Source organism: Solanum dulcamara, chromosome 4, assembly GCF_947179165.1.
Source record: "Solanum dulcamara chromosome 4, daSolDulc1.2, whole genome shotgun sequence".
Lineage (NCBI taxonomy): Eukaryota > Viridiplantae > Streptophyta > Magnoliopsida > Solanales > Solanaceae > Solanum > Solanum dulcamara.
The window spans coordinates 27,676,263-27,699,437 of record NC_077240.1 but is presented as its reverse complement, the minus strand read 5'-3'; the positions used below and the strand labels follow the sequence as shown (position 1 = coordinate 27,699,437).

General features: G+C 32.1%; 2 protein-coding genes across 3 annotated transcripts; both read left to right on the top strand.

Moving 5' to 3' along the window:
* Positions 1 to 5,224: 5,224 nt before the first annotated feature.
* Positions 5,225 to 7,810, top strand: LOC129887169 (uncharacterized). Of its 2 annotated transcripts, none has more exons than XM_055962148.1 (2): positions 5,225 to 5,353; positions 5,503 to 7,810. In XM_055962148.1, the coding sequence occupies exon 2, from the start codon at positions 5,669 to 5,671 to the stop codon at positions 7,538 to 7,540; it is 1,872 nt and encodes a 623-aa protein (XP_055818123.1). In that variant the 5' UTR covers positions 5,225 to 5,353; positions 5,503 to 5,668; the 3' UTR covers positions 7,541 to 7,810. The 2 variants fall into 2 exon arrangements, with proteins under 2 accessions (XP_055818123.1, XP_055818122.1); XM_055962147.1 differs by having other exon boundaries at positions 5,500 to 7,810.
* Positions 7,811 to 9,919: 2,109 nt separating this feature from the next.
* Positions 9,920 to 12,073, top strand: LOC129884923 (uncharacterized). The gene has a single exon (XM_055959188.1). The coding sequence runs from the start codon at positions 10,075 to 10,077 to the stop codon at positions 11,875 to 11,877; it is 1,803 nt and encodes a 600-aa protein (XP_055815163.1). The 5' UTR covers positions 9,920 to 10,074; the 3' UTR covers positions 11,878 to 12,073.
* The last annotated feature ends 11,102 nt before the right edge of the window (positions 12,074 to 23,175 follow it).

Sequence of the window (23,175 nt, the reverse complement as noted above, 5' to 3'; positions counted from 1 at the left end):
AGCTTTATGGATATTCATGATAAATATGTATATTATGTTTTGTAATTTTTTTTTTATACGTGGACATCCAAGGGGGAGTGTTATGAAAGTGAAAGGTGGATTGTCCACCTTATAAGTGGATTACCCACTAAACTACAACCACCAATAATTTACCATTTTTTTCTTTTCATATTGTTCTACTTTCCATGCCTATATAAAGGCACGATACAAAGAAGGAAATTGACACACAGATACAAAAACATTAATACACGGCAATTTCTCTCTGCCTTTCTTCTGTCTCTCTTTTCTCATTTCAATATATGTCCTTTTAATTATTTTGCTATTTACTAAATTAAGTTATTTCATAACACTTGGGTCCTTTTTGATGGTCCTCAATAATTAGCCACTAATATATAGCTCTAGAGTACAAAACTTCAATTTTCTATTATATCAACTAAAGACAAAAGCTACAAAAAAATAAAAAAAAATGAGACATTTCAATTATATTTGACCCTATCCCTACTCCCAAAACAGGTACAACTAATCCATCAATACCAATCAAACTAAAGTATCTTAAAAGACAAGAGCACATGCATTTGGCTCGTCCACGTGATTACCAATAATATATCTCCAACTTTTTTTATTCTATTAACACTTCAACAAACTCAATTCTCTTTTGAATAGTATAATCCAACATTCTTCCAAAAAAAAAAAAACTATTTCATTGATGAAAATAAAAAAATTATTTAAAATACATGGCACATCATAACTCTACAAAACTCATGTACAGGTCGTATCTGCCCCCTCACGTCGGGGCACGATGAACAATATAAAAAAGTACACACGATAACAAAATCTGACCCGGGCTCGGTGAAGGAAGCATTGAGGCATCTACGAGTGGAGTAGTGAGAAACTATATGCAATTTAAAATATAAAACATTTTCAGAGACTCGATAGTGTAACTCCGATGCCAAGTCATATAAGAGAAATTGAGCGATAATCATAATGCATGTCTTTCAGATGTCACAATGGTCTATGTCAAAATAGTCTCTCTGAAATCGTTTCCATATTTCCAGATATATTATGGGGCTCAATGGAATAATTAAAATATGCTATCGTTCAAAATCAAGACAAGAATCATATTAAGTACCTTTTGAAAGTCACTATGGATTACATCAAAATGGAACTTCTGAAATTATATACTCATATCAAAGCGCAATAATTAAATTCAAAATAATTCAATTACAAAATAAATTATAATAATAGATCGATACTATATACATAAAATTTCATGTATGCCACGTTTGTAACGACGCTAGCTGCATGATGAGGAATGCAAATTAATAATGCATGCACGTTTTCGCACATAACATTAAAAAAAAAAATGGTAAGAGGAACATACATTCGTTTCATGTACAGACTGAAACAAGAAGGCATGTTTTCACGTACTGTCACGTCGTATCTTTTCTGTTTGATGACTTAATTAAGTATTACTTTTTTCTTTTCAATTCAAAATTTAGAAGTCAACATATAATTTGGTGTTTAAAATTGCAACTAGGAAAAAAATTTGAAGGATAGTGGGAAAACATTTGTGATTAATGTGAAAAGATCTTTGTAGAATCACAAAACTAATTCCATGAGGATATATTTCAAACTCAAACTTCACTACAACAAAGAAAATATTTAGCGGTAATAATATAATTGTCCTTAGATTATATTTATAAGTAGTAATAACAAATATAAGTATTTATAATTAACACTGTATATAAATATTATTAACGGCTTTAGCGATTCTAAATAAAATGATATTAACTCAATAACTGCTAAATATTTTTGCAGCAAAAAATATTATTGCTAAAAATTTTTATTGTCAATAAATATCTTTTTTATTGTCGTGGTTATTTACAAAGTAGAATTATCACAATAAGTCAAACACTCCAAAGTCAAAAATTGGAAGTCAAACATATATATTTTGGTGTTGACAATTGCAACTAGCTGGACGAAAAATATGGAGGATAGTGGGAAAAGGTTATTGATAATTCAATATGGCGGACTAATATTATCCCTTTTCACTAAAATCACATTAAAATGAGTACTTGGCAATTAAAACACTCCCTCCATTTTATATTAAGTGATTTTTTGAGGAATTTTTTGTTGTTTAAAGTAATTGAATTGTTCAAAATTCAAAATAGATGTTTAAAACTTTTTCCATATTTGCCCTTTTATTTATTGAAGTTTTATATTTTTTAGGAGATAAATCACATTACTTGCAAAGTTATATTTTTGTGATTTTACAAAGGCCAATAGTGGAAAGTATGGTTCAAATTATGTCCTTAAATATTTTTATTAATATGTGTGTATTGTCTCACAAATTCACTTAATATGGAATGAAGTTAATAGTAATTATATATGAAAAAAACTCAAAATATACTGTTCATTTGGGAATGAGTTAAAGGAAAACGGAAGAGGAGGTTGTTGTAAATAAGAGTAGGGGTACATGGACTAGTTGGTTTGAGTTATTCAAATATCAAATCAAATCATTTATCTCAATTTTTTAAATTTATAAACCAAATCAAATAATAAAAAAGTCGAATTTGTCAACGTAACCTCTGAATTTTTCGAACACAAAATTGATCAATATGTTCCACAATTCAAATTTTGTGTGAACAAGATTCATTACAACTTAATTCGTTTTGTGTTTTTTTTGGCGTGTACTTGTTAAACTTGTTTGAAATTATGACATAATTTTTTCGTGTAAATAATTTTTTCTAGTTTTTCTATAATTGATTATTTTTTGTGACATCAAAATCATTCAACATTATTGAAGTATCATAAAATTCATTGATCAAAATTGTATAACAAACAAATCATTCAACATTGTCTAGGAATCAGAATAAATCACTAAACAATACTTTCATAATAAAAAATAAACCATTTAATTTTGCCCTAGTATATCATAAAATATCTCTTTAATTTTGTCTTCTCCTAATGACTTTATCTGACACTTTTTTTTCGTTCTTTTTAATTAATTGGAGGAGGACAAATTGGGGAAGGGAGGGAGATAATTTACGGCAATCGAATTCTCGCTAAGAAGATGAATTTTCATATAACTAATCAATGAAACTGTTAAGATTCTCTGACTTTATGTTCATAACACCTAAAGTAAAAAATGAGCTATATTTTTATTATAAAATAATAATTTAATAACTTTATTGCAGTAAAATTAACGTTGAATGATCTTAAATAAAATCAAACCTCATAATAAAAAAAGAAGAAGAAAATAAGTTCAATACAAAAAAATTATTAAAGGCGAAATTAAATTTTAATTGCCATTTGGCAGTGGCACCATATTCTATACAAGTATTAATTCAAAATTAACAACTTTGTGGGATAATGATGGTAATTGTCAAATGTATTGATCGTAGTCAAAAAGAAGGTGAAATATGTTTGTTTATTTTGGTGTCTTTTAAGCAAATAATATTTGTTTGTGACATTAAGCTTCCACTGTTTCATTAAATTATTTTCAAAGGAATCCACATACGGTATATCTTTTTTCCAAAAGTTAGTCTATTTATATAAAGTTATGATCGAATACATGCCTTTATTAAGAACAAGATTACCAAATGATGATTTTATATAATTAATATCATTAACATACTCATTGATTTACGGTAGGAAATAAATTAAGAATATAAGAGCCCGTTTGGATGAGCTTAAAAAAGTAACTTTTATGTATGAAGTGCTGAAAGTTATTTTTATAAATAAGCAGTTGAGTGTTTGGATAAAAGTGCTTAAATGAAGAAAATGATGTGAATTTTAGGGTTAAAAGAATAAAAAGGATAGTTTGGGAATTTAGTTAAAATATAAGGGATATAAAAGTAATTTCCATGGTCAAAGAAAATGACTTTAAGAACTTAGGAAAAAAAAGTTAGGAATCCTAACTTTTCATTTTTGATTGACTTTAAGAACTTTATGGCTTAAAGTTAGCATTAGACAAACACGTTCAAAAGATAAAAAGGGACTTTAAGTTGGTTTTGACCAACTTAAAGCCCATTCAAACGGGCTCTAAATCCTAAGTTATATAGGATTTGGTATTGATATTAATTTAATTCATGTATAGTGTTATCAGTTATGATTTGTTTGTCCTAATTCATATTGAAATATGTTTTCTAGTTATAATTTAATTTGATTTATTTGTATTATAAATAGGAGTGTTGTATTTTTTTATAATGAGATTCAAGAATTTTTAAGTTATTGAGTAAAGTTCCTACCTCTTCTCTCTGGCTTAGGTACTTTTATTTTTTTCTTCACCTTTTTATTTATCAATTTATTTGTGCATAGTATATGAATGAAGTAAATATAATATGGGATGTGTATTAGGTAGGGTTTATAAGAATAATATTGTAATTAATATGAGGTACTAATCCTTTTCTAATACATGCCTATTCATTTAATACGATAAACTAAATAGTAATTAAAAAAATGTCAGACATAATTAAATCTTAGCATTATCAATTTCAACATTATTAATATATCATATTTAATATTTTTTTTATACAACTTATCAAAAGCGCTACCCATAAAGATTTTGTCTTTCAAAATAATATAGCTACTAGTAATGTGATTATACTAAGAACTCTCTTTTTGCATTCTTTTCATGGTTCATATCATATACTATGAATCATACGGGGTGAAAAATATTGATTTAGTTATTCAAAATAAGAAAATAATCTATTCTATCTTTATAAATATTTGTTTATGTTAGCGATTTTAACCTATAAGGATAGAGCACACGGTAAGTGTCAATAAAGTCAAATTAATTAATTTATACTCACAAACTAACTATGAATAATATAGAGTCTAAAAATAGCTATTAGATTCATATAACCAACTCAACTAATTTTAGAAAATAGTTTGATTCCGACTCAAATTGAAAAGGTGAATTTTGTATAGTTAACATAAAGAAAAAATGAAATTAAAATGATTGACACGTGGCAACTTATCATTGAACCAGCGTGGCCAATAATTTCAAGAAGACAGAAATGCCCCGGTAAGGGCGGTGGGATAAAAATCCCATGTTCCGCGGCTCAATATTCCATTTCCGTGTCTGTCGGTGATGTCTCAATAATAGTAATTCTACACAACTCCAAGGGCATTATCGACGAATTCAGAATATCAATTACAATCGTCAATCAACAGCTCTTTTAAATTATTATTAGTATTATTGTTTTGTACCATTGTTAGAATCTTCCTCCTCCTCATTTTTCATTCTTATCATTTTCCTCCTTATATTTTTGTCTCTGTTTCTGCAGTAAACAAGTGAAGCTCATTCAGCTGCCTAAAAAGCTTCTTTTTTTTTATTAAAGCTTTTAAAGTAAGTTTCACTACATTTCTTTAGCTTTTTCACTACATTTTATTGGAAAAAAAAAAGTCCATAGTCGTACTTATTTTCTTGTTTAAAGAATTGGGTATTTCTGTTTTCAGAAACTTAATTTGAAAAAAATTGATCTTTTTGACTAGTAGGTGAGGCTTTTCAAGATTCTTAGTGGGTTTGTACGGTTCTGCTAGCTGTTGGTCTGATATTCAAAGATTTGGGGGAAAGTCATCATTTTTATGGTTCTTGGTTGGGTGGTACTTGTACAGCTGCATTGCTGTTGGAGTTTGGTGGGTTGGTGTCAACATTGACAATATGTTTTCTTCTCAGATGCCTGAGAAAGCTGGAAATTTTGGGTGGGTTATGAGGTCTAATAACCCCAAGGTTCAATGGTGGTTTAAGCTATTGACAATGGGTGTTTTTCTTGGAATCTTGATTGTTTGGGGGATTGATGGTGTCAGCGTCGGTAGTTTTCAGAGAGATTTTGTTTTGTTGAAGGTGAATAGTTCAGGAAAGTTTAGTCCTACTTTTAAAGATATCAACTTTACCAATATTTCTCTCAGACCCCATTCTGTAAATACTCAACAGAATCTGAACCAAGATTTTACCCGAAAAAATCTTGCTCCTAAAGTCGAACCTCAACCAGTTAATGTGACTGAAAATCAAGGTAATTCCCCTGATTTCAGTCTTGAAATGGTGTCAAATTTGTCCCATAAGGAACAGGAATGGGTTGAGGGTTCAAGACCAAGAGTTCTTAGGTGGATTTCAGCTGAATTAGAGGCAAACTATTCGTCGAATCTTCTTACTAAGTGGTTGGCTCCTGGTGGCGAACCGTGTAGGGATTCAAGAACTGTGGATGTAAAAATCCCTGCTTTGGATGGTCGTGAGAACATTGAGTTGTCAACTGGGGAAATTCATGAGTTTGTTTTTCATGCATTGGATGATTCTGGGAAACCCCATTGTTTGGGTGGTGATTATTTTGAAACTGATATTGCTGGTGAAACATGGAAGTCTAGGCCTCCTATTAAAGATTTAGGCAATGGTACTTACCAGTTTTCCCTACAAGTCCACCCTGGTTTTTCTGGGGATTATAATCTCACAATCATCCTACTATTTCGACATCATGAAGGCTTGAAGTTCTCTCCTGCAAGATTTGCATTTGACAAGGTTCTGCGCGTGATCCCAATCAAATTCTCCAAGTCCTCCGTTGATTTACCTGACATATCTCGATGCAAGAAGTCAGATCTTGTTAGAGATGTTTGGTCTGGTCGATGGACTCGTCATGCCAAGAATGATACCTGCCCAATTAGCAGAGATGGGAGATACAGATGCCAAGAACCAAATTTTCCATGCCAAAAACCATGGTGTGATGGTCCACTGGGATCCTTGGAGAGCAATGGTTGGGTATATTCAACACATTGTTCATTCAAGATGTTCTCAAGTGAAGAAGCATGGGATTGTTTGAAGGATCGCTGGATTTTCTGGTGGGGCGATTCGAATCACTGTGACACAGTGAGAAACATCCTTAATTTCATTTTAGATGTGAATGATATAAAGGACGTCCCAAGAAGAGTTGATTTGAACGTCAGCAACCCGAGGAATCCGTCACAAACCGTTCGATTTACTAACATTTTCAATGGGCATCATAACCAGACAGGCAATTATCAAGGCTTGAATTCATTGAGAGATGCTGACTATAGAGAACTTCTGAAAGGGTACTTCTCTGGACATGTTGTTCCAGACGCTATAATCATGAATTCGGGCTTACATGATGGAGTGTATTGGCCTAATATTAGGCATTTCATTGAAGGTGCCGATTATGCTGCATCATTCTGGGCTGAGGTACTTAATGGGGTAAGGCAGAGAGGGTTGAGACCACCCGAAGTCATATATAGGACCACAATTACCACCGGTGGCTATGCTAGACAATTAGCATTCAATCCAAGTAAAATGGAGGCCTTCAATGGGGTAGTCTTGGATAAGTTTAGGGCATATGGTTTAGTTGATCGCGTCATTGATGATTTCGACATGACCTATCCATGGCACTACGACAACAGATGCAATGACGGGGTGCATTATGGCCGTGCTCCGTCCAAGATGAAGTGGAGGGATGGCCAGATTGGTCACCAATACTTTGTGGACGTTATGCTTGGTCACGTGCTAATCAATGCGTTATGTGCAAGATAGAAGGTCGTGAGTTACCTTCTGAGACGCAGCTAACTTCAAGCAATTGATGGTGCATTTCAAGCTTGGCTGCTAGAATTTTGCAAGTGATATTCTTAATCTATTTTTATGTACTATACTATGTCATTATGTTTTCTGGATTTTCTTCCACGTTGTAGGCCAATACTATAGGTTGTATAGGGGGTTTATTATTCATTTTTTTAGCTTCTTGTAGTCCCATTTGCTTGGACTATAGTGTAGATTTAATGAATATTAGTATTACCATTTACTCCATTCATTTTATTTACTTCTTTCTTTTGCATCTTTTTTCCTTTCTCCTTTATGAATTAATGTCTGCATTCTCAGAAATTTACAAAGCTGCAAAAGCATTCTGAGTAATGACTTACATCTTTCTTCTGACTTTTCATGTGTGTACTTCTTTAGTCTATGGGGTTTAGTTTCTCTGCTCCTCTTGTCTTTCATGAGTGTTTGCCTTTTAATAAGAGGAGAAAGAGGACATTATTATTCATTTCTTGAGCTTCTTGTAGTCCCATTTATTATTCATGTGTGTTTGCCTTTTAATAGGTGCGTGTTAATTTGTTTTGTGAATTTCTATTCACATACAAATCGAGTTCGACAATAACACATTTGGTCCGACAAGGCCAAGCCTAAATAAACAAACAAACAACTCTCTTGAATTAAGCTCGCAATAATCTTCAAAAGGAATAAATAGACAACCTCAAACCCACGGAGTGTTACATGTTTTAGTATGCAAGTGGAAACATCTCGATTATCATATACTTTTTATTGCATGATGAATTATTGATTGACGTTGATAAAATTTTGGTTTATCATATGTGCTAACTTCATCGCATTAGGTAATATTTGAGTTTCTTTTTCTCTTGATCTATAAAAGTTAAGGTGAAGCTCTTTTTAAAATTAATGAATTATTAATTGTATCTATTTTGCTACTCATGTGCCGTGTTAATTTATATTGTTATTTCGTATTTTGAGGATAATTAGTTCTATAAATGCTCTAAATTATAAAGAGATCAAATCACATATTTGAATTAATTAAAGGCTAAATATGCTTAACAAAATATTACAAGGATTAAAATCAAAATTCATCAGTAAAGTGTTACCTCCACCCCACCCCACCCCACACACAAAAAAAAATTAAAAAAAATAAAGCCAAATTGAATTTGCATATTCTAAAAGTGTTGATTCAAAACTAACAAACTTATGTTGTGTCGGAAAAAAGTGATTTTGAAGTAGTAGTTGCAATTTGCAAACACAATAATCATATTTAGTATTAAATAAAAGAAAAAAAGAAGGTAAGTTTTGTTTTCTTTTGAAGTAAACAATATTTGATTGTGACATCACGTTAATGAAAGTTTCTGCTCTTTTACTAAATAATTTTTCAAGATATATATATATATATGACTCTATTAATTTTAATTATGATTGATAACACACTTTTATTCGGAATAACAAAGACGATCAAATGATGATTTTGTATAAAAACATTAACGGATTAATTGATTTACCTTTTTATTTATCAATTTATTTGTGCGTAGTACGTTGAATGAAACAAATATAACGAAGGTATTATATCTTCCAAACACTTGACCTAGACTATGAACTTTGCTCATTAACTTTTTATCATCTCTATGAACTTGGAAAAATTTGAATGTGTATAAATGAGATAAATAAACTTGTATTTTTTAAGTCTCATATATGTAGAACAAGTTATATAATATTGAAATATAAATAAAATATAATTAGAGAATTTCCATTCATGTTCTCTAAGCAAATACGTTTAACCAAATAAAAAAAATACTAAAATCAAAATAAAACTCAAATTAAAATAGTTATGTAAGTAAGATCAAGATACATGTTCTCCAATCGAGTGCATTTAATTAAATAAGATGTATAAATAGGAATATATTAAAACAATTCTCTAAGCACCATCAAGAATTCAAGATACATCATGAACAATACGAGCAAGAAAAAAAGAAGTTTTATTTCCTTTAGTTTGATGATAATTGCTAAACGTATTGTACAAAAATAATTATGTCTAAATAAGTTTGCATATATGATCAATTTTAAGTAATAAAGAAATGCAGGTGATGAATTGAAGAATAAAGTAAAAAGTAATCAATTTGTAAGCATTTTCCTATAAAAGTTATGCATAGAAGGAGTGATGCTCAACTATAGCATGATTTCTTTTGCACCATTTTTGAAGCTGTAATGTAAGTTTCACTACATTTCTTTAGTTTTTTCACTACTTTTTGATTGCAAAATAGTCACTAGTACTTTAATTTTGTTATTCTTCATAAGCTTAAATGTAAAAAAATTCATCTTGTTTAGCCAATAGGTCAAGATTTTCAAAATTCTTGGTGGGTTTGTACAGTTTTGTTATTGGCTTTTCTGATATTTTCTGAGTTTCTGCTAATTATCAAAGATTGTGGAGAAAAAAATTGAAGCTTTTCAAGATTCTTGGCTGGTTATATTGTTCTGTGGTTTCCTTTTGGTAGATTGGTGTCAGCATTGGCAATATGTCTGAGAAATATGCAAATTTTGGGTGGGTTATGAGGTCAAATAGCCCCAAGATTCAATGGTGGTTTAAACTATTGACAATGGGTGTTTTTCTTGGAATCTTGATTGTGTGGGAGATTGATAGTGTCAACGTGGGTAGTTTTTCTAGAAATTTTGTTATGTTAAAGGTGAATAGTTCAGGAAAGTTAAGTCCTACCTTTAAAGATTTCAGCTTTACCAATATTATCCAATATTACAAGTTTTGGTTAACTACTTACCAAAAACTGAACCAAGATTTCCCCCCCCAAAATCAAAGTAATGCCCCTGATTTCAGTCTTGAAATGGTGAGAAATTTGTCCCATAAGGAACCAGCTTCAAGACCAAGAGTTTTTAGGTGGATTTCAGCTGAATTAGAGGCAAACTATTCATCATATCTTCTTAAAAAGTGGTTGGCTCCGGGTGGTGAATCGTGTAGGGGATCAATAACTGTGGATGTAAAAATCCCTGCTTTGGATGGTCGTAAGAACGTTGAGTTGTCAACTGGGGATATTCATCAGTTTGTTTTCCATGTAGTGGATGATTCTGGGAAGCCCCATTGTTTAGGTGGTGATTATTTTGAAACTGATATTGCTGGTGAAACATGGAAGTCTAGGCCTCCTATTAAAGATTTAGGCAATGGTACTTACCAGTTTTCCCTACAAGTCCACCCTGATTTTTCAGGGGATTATAATCTCACAATCATCCTACTATTTCGGCATTATGAAGGCTTGAGGTTTTGGCCTGAAAGATTTGCATTTGACAAGGTTTTACGCGTGATCCCAATCAAATTCTCCAAGTCCTCCATTGAATTACCTGAAATATCTCAATGCAAGAAGTTAGATCTTGTTAGAAATGTATGGTCTGGTCGATGGACTCTTCATGCCAAGAATGATAGCTGCCTAATTAGCGATGATGGCCGATACAGATGCCAAGAGCCAAATTTTCCATGCCAAAAACCATGGTGTGATGGTCCACTAGGGTCCTTGGAGAGTAATGGTTGGGTATATTCAGCACATTGTTCATTTAAGATGTTCTCAAGTGAAGAAGCATGGAATTGTTTGAAAGATCGCTGGATTTTCTGGTGGGGTGATTCGAATCATTGTGACACAGTGAGAAACATTCTTAATTTCATTTTAGATGTGAATGATATAAAGGAGGTTCCAAGAAGAATTGATTTGAACATCAGCAACCCGAGGAATCCATCACAGAGAGTTCGATTTACTAATATTTTCAATGGGCATCCTAATGAGACAGGTAATAATCAAGGGTTGAATTCGTTGGCGGATGCAGACTACAGAGAACTTTTGAAAGGGTACTTCTCTAGACATGTTGTTCCAGACACTATAATCATGAATTCAGGCTTACATGATGGACTGCATTGGTCTAATATTAGGCATTTCATTGAAGTTGCCGACTATGCTGCATCATTCTGGGTTGAGGTACTTAATGGGGTAAGGCAGAGAGGGTTGAGACCTCCCCGAGTCATATATAGAACCACAATAGCCACTGGTGGATATGCTAGAATATTAGGATTCAATCCAAATAAAATGGAGGCCTTCAATGGGGTAGTCTTGGATAAGTTTAGGGCATATGGTTTAGTTGATCATGTCATTGATGATTTCGACATGACTTATCCATGGCATTATGACAATCGATGCAATGATGGGATGCATTATGGTCGTGTTCCTGCCAAACGAAAGTGGATAGATGGTCAAATTGGGCACCAATACTTCGTGGACGTTATGCTTGGTCACGTGCTGCTCAATGCGTTATGTGCAAGATAGAAGGTGGAAAATGGTGACGCTAAGTGCTCACATTGGCTCTGGTTTTTGCTGGGAGAATTTGCAAGATCCTTCTGAGATGCAGCCAACTTCAAGCAATTGATGGTGCAGCAAATTTGGTGATATTTTTGCATTTTATGTCATTAGAGATCTAATGTCAAAACTAAAGGTTGTAAAGGGCCAATATCTTTGCCTTTTGGTGTAAAGGACTTAAAAGACGTTATTTAATAAGTACAAAAAGCTTATGCTCATTATTTTCTCTAGTTTATGAATTACCAAGAAGTTGGTAGAATAAAACAAGGAATTGAAAAGGAGAAGTTGTTCTCTCCCATAAATAAATGTGCATATCATTTTATTTTACTTCACTAATTATATTCTAATATTAATAAGGGAGAATGAGAGGAGCTTAGGGTCGGAATTGACCAATTCACCCTCCTCATTCTCCCTTATTAATATTATATTATAGTTATGTATTTTACACTTGTGTGTCGCATCAATCAATAAAATTATTGATTGATATGAGAGGAGTTGATGTCTCCCTTATTAATATTTGTAAGTTCCGTGTTTTGCATTGTCTCGCATCAATTAATAATAATATATACAAGAAGAACAAAATTACAAAAATAGCAATTGACGTTTAATAAATGTTATTTATTTAAATGATAAGAATTTCATATAGAAAAGTTTTATTTAAAACCTTTTTCTTTAATATTTCTAATTTATTTATTCATCATAATTTAAGTAAGATTTATATAAGATAAAAATATTGATTTTAAAGTCTTAAATAGTAGGATTTTTAATATAGTTCAAATAAGGAAAGATTTAAGAAGCAAAATGTTAGTAAATTTTAAAGTATTAAATATTAGAAGTTCTTACCTATTATAAATAAGTAAAGATTTAATAACTATAATTTTAATGAATTTCAAAGTCCTAAATGTTATAATGATAATAAATAATAATTTGAGAAAAATAGTAAATGACAATTTTGTCTTTTAATAAAGTGCAAAAATTCAATCAACATTTTTAAGGACCTTAATTCATGCTTTTAAAATAATATAGATAGATAAATTAGCCCCTTTCTAAAATTTCTTTATATGTATATAAAAAAAATACTACAACAAAGATAGATGGACTGAATCAGTTTAGTCTTACATGCAGAATAAACTTATAAATCACATTCACGAAATGCGTTTTATGCTTCTATCTATTATGAGCCTTCAAAAGTTGTATCCATATTCTAGTACTCTAATAAAAATAACATATCAATGTAGTTTCACACATTAGACTTTGAGAAGAGTAGTGTGTACGCAAACTTTACTTCCACCTCAAAGGTGATATAGAGAGGCTGTTTCCAATAGACATCCGGCTCAATGCAAAAAGAGTCTAGGACAAGGCATAATGAAACTACAATAAATAATTGTAACAAAAACAAAAAATAGTAATTAATATAACAATACTATACAAACAAACTACATAAAATAATAGATGGTCACAGAAATCGAAGAATAATAAACTATAAGAGTAATCCTGCGACTATTAGTATGGGCACAAGACAAAGCACTCCTACCTACTAGTGCGCATGCATTCTTACATATTAACCTTTTACCTGCTATCCTAATTCATATCCTCTCCACCTTCTTATCTAAGGTCATGTTTTTGGTAAGCTGCAACTGCGTCATGTCTTGTCTAATCACATTTCCCTAATAGTTTCTTGGTCTACCTCTGTCTCTCCTAAATCCAACCATAACCAACCTCTCATACCTCCGTACTAAGGTATCCGTGTGTTTTCTCATCAAATTACCGAATCATCTCAACCTCACTTCCTGTATCTTATCCTCCACAGAAGTCATTGTACACTATCAAACAATAGAGGCGTGTAATTCACACACACGCACTACAAAAAAAATAGTCAAAAAGCGAAGGAATGTGTCGTTTATAAGAGACGTAGTCCATCTCTATTATATTTTTTTTAAAAAAAATAATTGTTAAAATTGCGACTGACTACGTCACTTTGTTCTCCAGCATGATGAACATAATGACGCAATCCATCGCAATTTTGAAAACGAAACTTTTTAGAAAAGTGATGGACAGCGTTGTTATGTCCATTGCTATGTTCTTCATTGTTGTTAATTACAAGGAACAAAGCAACGGACTAAGCGACCCTGTCCGTCGCAATTTTTGATTTTTTTTTAAAAAAAATACAGAAAAAGCGACAGACAATAGGGTCCTGTCCATCGCTTTTTCTGCATTTTTTTATAGTAGAACCCTATAATTTCCTGCTGCCTAACCTGCTCAATCAATTCAAATCAATAATAGCCTAAATAACACAATCAACAACAAGCTCAGACAACACAATCAATTTAATATATCTTCCACAACTTTAAAAAACATTCAAAGATGTAAAATTAATAGACTAAACACTTGTAAAAGTCTTACTTAACAAAAATATTCAAAAACATAGGAGTAATGTAGCTAAGGAGGAGCGGGGGCTATGTATTCTTCATCCTCTGATGAGTCATCGCCAGAAGTGGATGCTCTTGAAGAGCGGGATGGCCTACGAGCGAGGTTGAGCACTTATTTTTTTATTTTCTCGATGGTTTGATCCGTTCTTTTTTGTTCAAAAAGTCTTCTTTCCTCAGACGTTGTCAATGCACATATAAGGTCTAAGATTTTCCTCGACATCTCAGCTATCTGAACACCATCAAGTGCCTTGGCTTGGCGTGATGACTCAATACCTTATAGACCTGATTGGAGTCGTCGAACGTCGTTTTGAGAGCCTATCCCATAGATTCTTCCCTTATGCGTTCCTTCTACCATCTTTCAGTCCAAATTCTAGTGGACTCTTTTGGCGTGAGCTGCATCGAATTTCTCATCTCATCAATGCACCGCTTATATATTCTGCATTTGAAAATAAAAGTTATCATCATAAAATTTTAATTCATATATATACACTATATATTTTATGTCACGACCTAGCCCCGTGGGCCGTGACTAGTGTCCAAATTGGACACTCGTATACACACCTATTACCTATAGTCAATCGGCAGTTAAATATGATATAGGATTTATATGGACTGCACGTCGTCTCAAACTGTCACTTATATATATATACCAAAATCACCTGTTTCTTGGAGAGTCTTAATTGTCAAAAATAAGATAACATAATACGTAAGCCGACAAGGCTTTCACTCCGAATGTAAACGTCCAAAAACATAAGCCATACTAGTACACCAGACAACATCTACATACAACTCACTCATGTGTCTACAGACCTCTAAGAGGATTAACAATAGCATATGACGGGACAGGGCCCCGCCGTACCCCTAAATACACAAATATATACATTATAAGGATTAATACCAAAAGTTTAGGCTCCGAGACAATGGAGCACTTCAAACCCGTTGAGTAGAATCCTAAGCTGGCGGCTCTCCAAAATGAGTATATGTACCTACGGGCACAAAACGCAGCCCCCCGAAGAAGGGGGTCAGTACAAAATATGTACCGAGTATATAAAGCATAAAATATCGTAAAGGAGCTCACATCTGAAATAAAGATTCAGGAGTCAAGTATCATAATCAATAAATCACTGTACCTGTGTCTTATAAAATGAAGACATGCATATCATCATCATATATCGTACCTGGCCCGTTATGGGACTTGGTGTCACAATTATATCAATATATCGTCATATGTATATATATACCATACCCGGCCCTCTAGCAAGGGACTCGATGAATAGAGTAGTGTACACTGATACCGTACTCGGCCCATTATGGAACTCGGTGCCATAATCATATCGTCATATCATCATAATATCATATTATCATATCACGTACCCGGCCCTCTAGTAAGGGACTCGGTGAATAATGTAGTGGAATCCATACATGATAACATACCCAGCCTATCGTAGGACTCGGTGAATAATACCATAACAATATGCACGAATAAGGTATCATTAGCAACCTTGTGAAATTTGATCATTATCGGAGACTTAATAGAATAAGCAAAACAGTCCATCATTTGAAAACCAAGACAATAGTCATTATGAATCACACCAATTATGGATTATACTAAAATATGAATTATACCACAACATGAGTTATACCAACTAGGATGGCTGGAATCATACACATGAGTCAAGACATAACAATATAAATTTTGAAAATCAAGAACGGTAGCCATCCGAGTATATCTACGAATAAGAGTTTCTTTGGAATTTAAGCATACGTCATTCGTTCGTTTTATATGGATCATGCCAAAAGAAGAAAATGTTAACTTTACATACCTTTAGCGTTTATACGTATATGCTGTCCAATATTGTCTCAACTTATATTAAAACGTTAAGCACTATGGTTAAGCTATGGACAAGAATAAAACGTAGTCTATCGTTAGTAGGTTATTTCTAAAAAAAATTGGACAACACCTCCCCTATACCGCTCACTTTTCCCACTTTTAAACCAGCCATATAATCATCAAAAAACATCAACAATCCAAAATATTGACACAAAATAAGATTTATTATTGACAATAAGCCTAGAATGTTTCCACCCGACTCATGTTACTAAAGCAGTAAATTCGGAAAGCTGAGTACCTCAAGTTGTATCTAAATGTTGAAAATGAAAACGGCAAAACTGGACTTTATGACCTTCATAAAACATTTATATCTCTGCCTTAAGTTTCCAATGCAAAAGAATCCACTCAAAACTCATTTTCTACAAAGAGATATCATCAAAACACTAACAGGTATACATGAGGGAATTTTGCAATTCAGAATTTGGACAGAATTTGTCTTATGATTCATCCTCATTTTTTGATATAATAACAACAGATATAGACTACAACATAAACATAAGAGTTGTAGGTATGTGTATTATCTTTCCAAAATATGTTTAATATCTAAAATCGAAGGTCTACACAATGAGATATTCCAGAATTACTACCAACTACTCAATTCCAAAAACGGGTTTGAACATTCACAATCTTCATACACCTTTTTCCTCAAAATTCAAGAACAATAACTCATCAACAACATCAAAACAATATCAACCATTATTATACATCATCACTAAGCTAATTCCATCCATTTAAGCTACCTAAAACAACCCTTTAACTCATAAATCTCAACAAATCACCAAACTAGTTTATAACACTATTTTCTCCGTTCTAATCCGTTAAAACTCTAACTAAACTTGTTAACAATGAAAAGGAGACTTTAATATTACCTTAAATTTGCAGCACCATATTAAATCTTCTCCTTATTGGATGATATCTAGTTCAAATTGAAGCCAATACGACGTACAACAATTTTCTCTTCAAGAGCTTTGAGATTCGGGGCTTTAATTGTGGTAGATGTTGGTGTTTCTCTCTAGCTTTCCCTTCTCTTACTCTCTCTGAAAATTTCCATATATTTCTTGGTCTAAAGTATGAAGGAAGAGATAAAAATTAGATTAATTTCGTGGGTATTGGGCCTGACCCGAATTAGAATTGGGTTGGGCCGAATTCACTATTTAGTTTGGCCTGTCAAACTTAAAACATCTATATCTTATTACTCCGATATTACATTTTGTCCCACGACCTATGGTTGGAAAGATATTTCAATTACCTACAACTTTCATTTTGAGAGCTTTCCCAAATTCCCAAATTCTAAAGAGGTTATGGCCTCCCAAAGTTGGCTTACCTGAAACGTGACTTTAAGAAAAAAAAACATTTGATGGCTTCTACTTTGATTTGGCTCAAGGGTCCTTCTTGAGATGTATTTTACTTCACATAAATTATTCAAATAACTTGGCATCTATAACAAATCATGTCCTTTTAAAATTCAAAATTAAAAGTCCTTGAATTTATAACCGTTAGCTTACGAATAATCCAGATGCAAAAATACAGAATGTAACATTTTAAATAACTTACATAACTTTTTGCGGCCCTTTCCTCCATCCACTCATCCGGATCTAACTCATTGATCTTTTTCTTGACACGAGTCTTCTTGAATACCTCGCAACGAAAGGGAGGGCGCCCCAATTCTTTTTCCTATAAATAAGAATACAATTTTAGATGATATAAATCAAATAATATTTAAGGAACTAAATTTATATGAATTAAAATTTCAAATTTTAAAAACTTACCATCTCACTTGTAATAGTCCCAACATCTTTGGACCTCCGATGTAGCGAGCCACCCTTTAAACTACCTTTAGTTTTTTTGACTTGCTCGGACATAACCTTGAATTCATCGGTATCCCAATAACGACACAACTCCTCAAAAATATATGGTAACATCCAACTAGGAGGTATCATGGAATTCCGGGCTGCCTTAAGCCAGCTAGACAATCTAGCGCTCGCTTTCTTCTCAAATGTGGTCGCAATGACTATATTGCAATTCGGCTGCCAAGTACACGAAGTCTGAAAAAAGAATTAGTAGTGTTAGATAATTAAAGTATACTAAAAATAGATAAGTTAATTAACTAAAACATATATACCTTAAATTCATTAAACATGGCATGTCGTATCCTATTTGGAATCACGCTCCAAGAGTAATAAGACTCTATATAGAGCCTACGAACACTCTCCTGTAGAGCCCTGGCAGCTGGTTTAGAAGGATGTCACCTACAAGACAAACATGTTAGTTCAAGTATTATAAATTAACAACAAAGAAATAAATAAAATAAAGAAACTTACGATAATCCATTGGACTTAATCATGACTCTCTCGAGCCTGTCCTTCTGCCCAGGTGCTAGCTCAAACGGCTAATCGGGTCTAGCATCCGGAGGAGGTGGAGGTGAGAAACTCTCTCCCAAATTTGATGCCCTATCAGGGATGGAGGTGGAGAATTATTTTCAACCCTGTTTTTTTAATGCATGTTTCATTTTTCTAAACTCGTGGTCTATCGGCAAGAACTGACGATGACAATCAAATCATGTATTTTTTCTTCCATGATTTAAGGTGAATGCCTTACTATTTTTCATTCAATGATGACAAGCAAGCTTTCTAGCAGTCATCCAACCAGACAATATTTCGTATACAGGAAAATCATTAATAGTCCATATTAAAGAAGCATGCTTAATAAAATTTTGCTTAGTTGATATATCATAAGTCAGTACGCCTTCAAACCACAATAGTTTTAGCTCATCTATCAATGGTTGTAGAAAGACATCAATTAAACTTTTAGAATTACGAGGACCCAAAATAACACAACTTAGAAAGATGTACGAACTTGTCATGCATATTTTAGGAGGAAGATTGTACAAAGTAAGAAATATAGGCCAGCAAGAATAAGATGAGGCAACATTAGAGAATGGTGTGAAGCCATTTGCACACAACCCCAATCTTACATTTCATGGTTCACTAGAAAAATTTGGATACATTTTATCAAAATGTTTCCATACTTTTCCATCAGATGGATGAGACAAGACACCCGGCGGCCTTCTATATTCACGATGTTATCTCATATGTGGAGTAGACCTCATCAATGCATACAACCTCTTTAATCTAGGAATAAGAGGTAAATAATGCATCGCCTTTGACCATCTTTCCAGCATGAGTCCTCTTATAATGAGCATGTCCACAAAACTTATAATTTTCTAATTCACTATGAGTCTTGTAGAACAACATGCAACCATTAGCACACAATGAATTCTATCATACGACAATCCTAACTTGTAAACCAATCTCTTCGCTTGATAGAATTTCTTAGGTATGTTAAACTTTAGATTAATCAGTTCACCCAAAAGATCAACCATTAAGTCCATAGCCGTATGAGGAACACTCCAATCTAATTTAATATTCATTAACCTAACTGCAACTAACAAAGCAGAATGCAGACTCCCTTTACATAGTGGACGACTAGCCTCTTCTAATTGTTAATAGAAGCATCTTGCTTCTTCATTTGGAGCTTCATCAAAAATATTGTTCGGATTTTATCCCATCTTGAACCCCGAAAGCATCATTGACCATTTCATAAACTCTATCATATTGAAATGTATCATGTTGAACTCTATCACGTGGAACCCTATCATGTTCAACCCTAATTTGACCATGTAGTGCAAGCATATTATATTCATCCACGGGCACCAAATTATAAAATATATTATTCAATCTATCTATTTCTCCATGATCAACTCATACAAAATATCTAGGCTTAAATCCATTACCATACAAATGAACCATAACTATATCTAGATTTAAAAAAATTCTAGCACCTACATTCACTTCAAGGACACCTAACCAATTCATTTCTCTTAAAAATATCAAGTGTCATTGCATGATTGATAAAACTTCTTACACCGTCAATAAATTTAGGTTTCAAACCACCGCCAACTTCATAATGCATGTTATACATCCACAAACGATGATCAATCTACAAAATTATATATATTCAAGCTTAATTAGTTCTTAAAGACTACAATTCATCGAGACTACAAGTGTCATTAATTCAAGTTATAATTAATTAATTCATATAATAATTAAGTTTAAGTTATAATTAATTCAAGTTATAATTAATTAATCCATATAATAATTAAGTTCAAGTTCTAATTAATTCAAGTTATAATTAAGTTCAAGTTCTAATTAATTCAAGTTATAATTAAGTTCAAGTTATAATTAATTCAAGTTCTAATTAAGTTCAAGTTCTAATTAATTCAAGTTATTATTAAGTTCATGTACTAATTAATTCAAGTAATAATTAAGTTCAAAGCTCATGACATTCAAGTTGAAGTTCTAAATTTAAATATCCTAAAATTCAAGTATCTAAGTTATTCAAATTAGTTCTAAAGTCTAAAGAGTTCAAAATTTATACAAACCTAAAAAATTTCTAAGTTTAACTTCAAAAGTCCTAAAGTTCAACTTCATGACTTTGAATATCTAACTCTAATTAGCTTAATTAGTTCAAAAGGAATACAATCAACAACATTTCTAAAGTTAACAAAAAATTCAAGTTCGAAATTCAAGTTCTAAATTTAAGTATCCTAATATTCAAGTATATAAATTATTCTAATTATAAGTTTTAAAGTCCTAAAATTCAAGCCTCTAGGTTTCAATATTTTTCTCTAAGTTTCAAACTTCAAAACTTCCTAAGTTACAATCCAATATACAAACAAACTACAACAAACTAAATGGAATAAACTAATTAACTAACAAATCACAAATTACTATCCAATTTACAATCTAATTCAAAAATTCCAAATCTAACTTAAAGCCTAAAATTAAAACTATAACTACATTCACTAATTTTACAATCCAATATACAAATAAACCACAACAAACTAAATGGAATAAACTAATTAACTAACTCACAAATTACTATCCAATTTACAATCTAATTCAACAACCCCAAATCTAACTTAAGCCCTAAAATCAAAACTATAACTACATTTACTAATTTTACAATCCAATATATACAAATAAACTACAACAAACTAAAATACTCAATTCATAGTCTAATTCAAAAAAACTCAATTCAAAGTAAAGCCCTAAATCAAAACTATAACCTATTCACCAATTCACAATCAAATATACAAATTAACTATTTTAATAGCATAAATTAAACAAACTAACAAATCAAAAAATTCATAAATTACAAAAAAATAAAAACCCTAACTAACCTTAACAATGAAAGAGGAAGAGAGAGACTGCCGGAGTGAAAAGGACAGCGTCGGGGTGGGGAGCTTGATAGCGAGGTTGCACCGGCGTGAGAAATTTGGCCGGCGTTGGGGTGGTCGGGGTCGGGGGCGGGAGATGAGAGAAGAGAGATAGAGAGAGAAAGAAAATTGGGGAAATGAGAGAAATCCCGCTACTACATTCAGATATTTTAAAAGAAGCAACGGATTGCGTCGTTCAGTCCATGTTTTTTTAAAAAATATTTGACCAGACTTTGACCAAAAAATGCGACGGACTAAGCGACGTAGTCCGTCGCTATTTTAAATTTGTTGACCAGGAGCGACAGACTAAGCGACGCAGTCCGTCACTCTTTTTTAAAAAAATTAATAAATTAAAATTATTATTTTTCGATGGATGGAGTCGTAATATTTATTTTATAAATAATTATTTTTTATAAAAATATATAAAATAATTATATATAAATAAAATTTATTTTTGAAGCAAAAATCCGCCAAAATAAGCGACGGACTAAGTGTCTCTATCAGTTGCTTTTAATTAAAAATAAATTAAAAAAATAAAAATGACGGACAGTATCGTATTATCCGTCGCATTTTTATAGCGACGCTGTCTGATAATGAGGTAAAGTGACAAATAACATAAAGACTATCATTTGGGCCCAAATAATATAATAGTAAAATTATTTTCACCTCACCCCATCCCAACCCCAAATTTTTATCTTGACCCAATTCTCAGTTCTCACTGATGTTCCATCTCTTCCCAATTCAAACCACCGTCTATATGGAGTATAGTGGCATACACTTGACTTTAAGTTCTAGATGTGAGTTGAGTTTTCAATTTAGTTGAAATATTTTGGTCCCAAAGATCACTTTTGTTGGAAAAAACAAACCATGATTGTCTAATACATATTGTCCAAATCAAAAACATATTTCCCCACATATTATGACTTATGAGTGTGTTTAGTGGGTCCACTTTCAAAAATTTCAATATTGATGTTACTTATTCAAAAAAGTTGAATTCAAACAACTTCAGAGTTTCATATGAATCTTTTCTGAAATTTTCAAATTTAATTTCTTTATAGCATCATTATAGGTTTCTTAAATATTTATAGGAGTAATAAATTGTACAAAATTTTGAACAAGTTCAAATATTTTTAAAATATATAATATCCTGTTAGTAAGTTTAATTTAAAGGGGCAATTTCAAATATAAACAATAAACTAATTAGTTTACAACAAATATAGCCATATTTTATTTACATAAAAAATAATTAAAATCATAGAAAATATATAGTGACTATACAGTATAACTTGCCAAAAGTCATAGAAAGAATACATTGACTATACGATATAGATTAGTTATATATGAGTTATACACCGAATATACATTATGATACATTCAAAAACTGACTATACATGAAATATACACTAACTATACATGTCTATACAACGAATGACCATTTTGTTGATAGTTATTTTTACCGAATGACCATGTAGCATAATTATCCCTAATTTAAATGTAGTATCATCAAAGAGCAAGGAACTAAAAGATTAGTACTACGCCTACTTGTAAAGGCAACAAGCCAACACACTTTTAGTTATCGGTATAGATGCACTCCTATCTACTGACATTTTACCCTAATTCATGTGCTTCATACCGCTTTATTTAAATTCATTTCCATGATAAGCTACATC

Bases quoted from the DNA above. Each gene is read 5' to 3' on its own strand.
- LOC129887169 (XM_055962148.1), top strand. From the start codon at position 5,669: ATGTTTTCTTCTCAGATGCCTGAGAAAGCTGGAAATTTTGGGTGGGTT.
- LOC129884923 (XM_055959188.1), top strand. From the start codon at position 10,075: ATGTCTGAGAAATATGCAAATTTTGGGTGGGTTATGAGGTCAAATAGC.